Raw genomic sequence first — 3,335 nt, forward strand, 5'->3', positions numbered from 1 at the left:
ACTCCACTCTAGCCTGGGCAACAGAGCAAGATCCTGTCTCTAAAAACAATGAAAAATAAAAATTTAAAATACAGCTCTTTGAGACCTGTGATATGGAACAAATTGAAGAATTAACTCCCACTTCTCTCACAACCAAAATTTTTCTGTTCTTATAGCAGAAGCCAGTGCCCCTGCCCCCCTGCACAGGGTTAAAGGTGAGGGAGGGTGGTGAAGCCAGCAGGACATCAGGGGAACCATGGGGGAAGGAGGTAGCGGCTCCCTTTGGACTCACTTTATTATTATTATTATTATTTTGAGATGGGGTCTCACTCTGTCGCCCAGGCTGGAGTGTAGTGGTGCAATCTCAGCTCACTGCAACCTCCACCTCAGCTTCTCAAGTACCTAGGACTATAGGCATGTGCCACCACACCTGGCTAAGTTTTTGTATTTTTGGTAAAAGACAGGGTCTCACCATGTTACCCAGGTTGGCCTTAAACTCCTGAGCTCAAGCAATTTGCCTGCCTCAGCTTCACAAAGTGCTGGGATTATAGGCATGAGCCACCATGCCCAGCGAGGTTCCAATTTCTCACCAGCCTTCCTGCCTTCCATCAGTCATTCATCTACCCATCCAGCAAGGATCTTTTGAGCGTCTACACCAGAGGCCTGCACGCCCACCCTCCCTCTGTGGCTCCATGGAATTAACATCTTACCTCAACCTTGTCAGCACTTCTCCAGTCCTGGCATTTGGGCTGAAACCAAAGCTGCTCGCAGTGGCTGGGTGGCAGATCCCATCCGGGCCTCTGGTTTGGCAGAGCTGGTCTGGTAGCTTAGATTGGACCCGGAAACTGAGAGGCTAAATAAAACTGGGCTAAGGCTGAAAGAAATCACACTGGGAGTGTAAGATGCTGACAGGGACTGGAAATTCCAAACCCACCCCAGTTGCGGGCTTCCTCAGTCCAGTCTGACAAGCGTGTGTGGACACAGGGCAAGCACTGAGTGGGGTAGACAGGCCGTGGCCACGACCAGAGAGGATTTTGGGATCTAGCAAAAAGGATGTCTTCTCAGACGGACTAGGAGAGAGCCTGGCTTCTAGAAGAGCCCTGCCAAGGCTAAGCAACAAGGAGGCCTTTCATCCTAGCTCCTCCTAAGTCCCCATGTCCAGACATTTGCTTGGTGATGCCATGGTAACCGTGATGCCACAATGGAACATTCTTCCCAAGGCGGTAGAAGAAATCTTTCTGTTGAACTCTACTGTGTCAGGCCAGCCTGAGTTCATTTCTCCTTGAGCAGGAGCAGTTCATGGAAGAACTCTGAGGACCATTCTGAGGATAAGAGGCATTCAGTGTCATGAGTGGAACATGGTGACTTAGAACTGTGCACATGGCTTCCTTGGGCTTCTGTGCATTGCTTGACAGCTGTGTGACCTTGGACTGGCTACTCGATGTCTCTGAGTATCAGTTTCTGAATCTGTAAAATGGTCATAATCACAGTGTCTACTTCCTACTGCGGTTGTGCAAATGAATAAGCTAAATGCTGGGGCTGTTCCTATGTAAAGATACAGGGTGTCAGCCGGGCACAGTGGCTCATGCCTGTAATCCCAGCACTTTGGGAGACTGAGGCGGGTGGATCACCTGAGGTCAGGAGTTCAAGACCAGCCTGGCCAACATGGAGAAACGCCATCTGTACTAAAAATACAAAAATTAGCTGGGCATGGTGGTGCATGTCTGTAGTCCCAGCTACTCGGGAGGCTGAGGCAGGAGAATCGCTTGAACCTGGGAAGCAGAGGTTGCAGTGAGCCGAGATCGTGCCACTGCACTCCAGCCTGCCAATAGAGCGAGACTCAGTCCCAAAATAAAATAAACTAAAATAAACAAAAAAACAGGCTGTTAAGAGTTAACAGAAGCCTAGCATTCTTTTAGCCAGCGGAGTTTAGTAGGAAGGATAAAACCACAGCAGAGGCATTAATCCCAGGGTGGTCTTCCACTAAAACTCTACTTTTCTTTCAGCAGCATTTTATGGCTACAGAGTTAAGGCAAGGGTTGAATTCCACGAGTCAAAAAGCAATCCTTTTCAGAGACCCAACTCTCTGGGGTGCTCAGGGGCTTGGGCTGAATTGAGAAGAAAATTGACAAGAGTAAGCTGCCTTCTCGGGCCATCTCACAAACCACAGTGCGAGCCAACTGGTCCTGCCTTTTTACTACACAGAACCAAGCACTAGGGATGTGACAGGTCAGTGTCCTACATCTTGGAACCTTTGTTGGTAGAAAGGAGAGCCTCCGATGTTTGGGAGGGAACATGTGTGTTTGGGAAGCGGATGGATAAAAGAGGCTTGGGAAACCCCGCATGTGTTTGGGAAGAGGATGGAGTCACTGGGTTTTGTTTCCCCAGCTGCCCATGGTGTCCGCGACGGGTCTCTCTGGGGATGGCAGAGATGCGAGGGGTGCTCCTGGTGCTGCTCGGCCTTCTCCATTCTTCCACCAGTGAGTGTGCTGCTTTCCTCCCTCTGACTTTAGCTGCACATGTGGCTTAGGAGGGGATCATCCAGGAAAATGAAGTGGTCCTTAATGTCCAAGGAGGGGCTCAGGGAAGATGACTCACGGCACTTTGTGCTGGGCGGCCTGCATTGGTGGCAGGAACCAGGCAAAGAAGTGAATCATGGGACGTGGATGGAGGAAACTAAAGTCAGAGCCAATCCTTAGGGTGGTAGCGTGGTTAGGAAAATAAGGCTCTCTGGGTACAGGGGTGAGCGAGAGGCCTGCCTGTCCACTCCCAGCCCCTGCCCTGTCCTTCCTGGAGAATACTGCTCTTTTGCAAACTACAACCCCCAACGGCAGGACTGGTGCCCGGAGCAGCGGGGGCTTCTACTGCTGCAGGTGTCTGGGAGGCTACCACAGCCTCAGATGGCAGAAGTGGCAGCTGTGGTCCCCTCCTCCCTTGACCTCTAAGCTGCTCAGAACTAAGAATTCCAGCCTACAGAGGGCAGGTGGAGAGGAGACAACTGGCTAAAGCAGGCTCTGTCCCACCTTGCTGCCATCCCAGCTGGCCCTGCCCTACCTTCCTGGGGTTAGATGGGAGACATGAGAAAGTCCACACACACCCTCACACGCACATGCACACACACACACACGCACATACACTCACACACACACGGGGGCACACACAACTCGCACACACAAACACACAGGCACACACACGGACTGTCACGCACACACACATGCACACACACACGGACTCACACACATGCACACACACACACTCACACACACACGGGCACGCACACACACACTCACACATGCACACACACACAGGCACACACATGGACTGTCATGCACACACACACATGCACACACACACAC

The 3,335-nt window shown here is 51.4% G+C and overlaps 1 protein-coding gene across 4 annotated transcripts in view; it reads left to right on the forward strand.

The window, feature by feature from the left end:
• The first annotated feature begins 1,179 nt into the window (after positions 1-1,179).
• PRSS54 (protease, serine, 54) overlaps positions 1,180-3,335 on the forward strand; it is a 15,476-nt gene continuing 13,320 nt past the window's right edge. For 2 of the 4 annotated variants that reach the window (XM_011938801.1, XM_011938802.1), the window contains exons 1-3: positions 1,180-1,340; positions 1,986-2,208; positions 2,368-2,459. In XM_011938801.1, the coding sequence (XP_011794191.1) occupies positions 2,402-2,459 (58 nt within the window). In that variant the 5' untranslated portion in view covers positions 1,180-1,340; positions 1,986-2,208; positions 2,368-2,401. The remainder of the gene's footprint in view (positions 1,341-1,985; positions 2,209-2,367; positions 2,460-3,335) is intronic. The other 2 variants (XM_011938800.1, XM_011938803.1) reach the window with 2 other exon arrangements.

Source organism: Colobus angolensis, unplaced genomic scaffold (genome assembly GCF_000951035.1).
Source record: "Colobus angolensis palliatus isolate OR3802 unplaced genomic scaffold, Cang.pa_1.0 Scaffold178, whole genome shotgun sequence".
Taxonomy (NCBI): Eukaryota; Metazoa; Chordata; class Mammalia; order Primates; family Cercopithecidae; genus Colobus; species Colobus angolensis.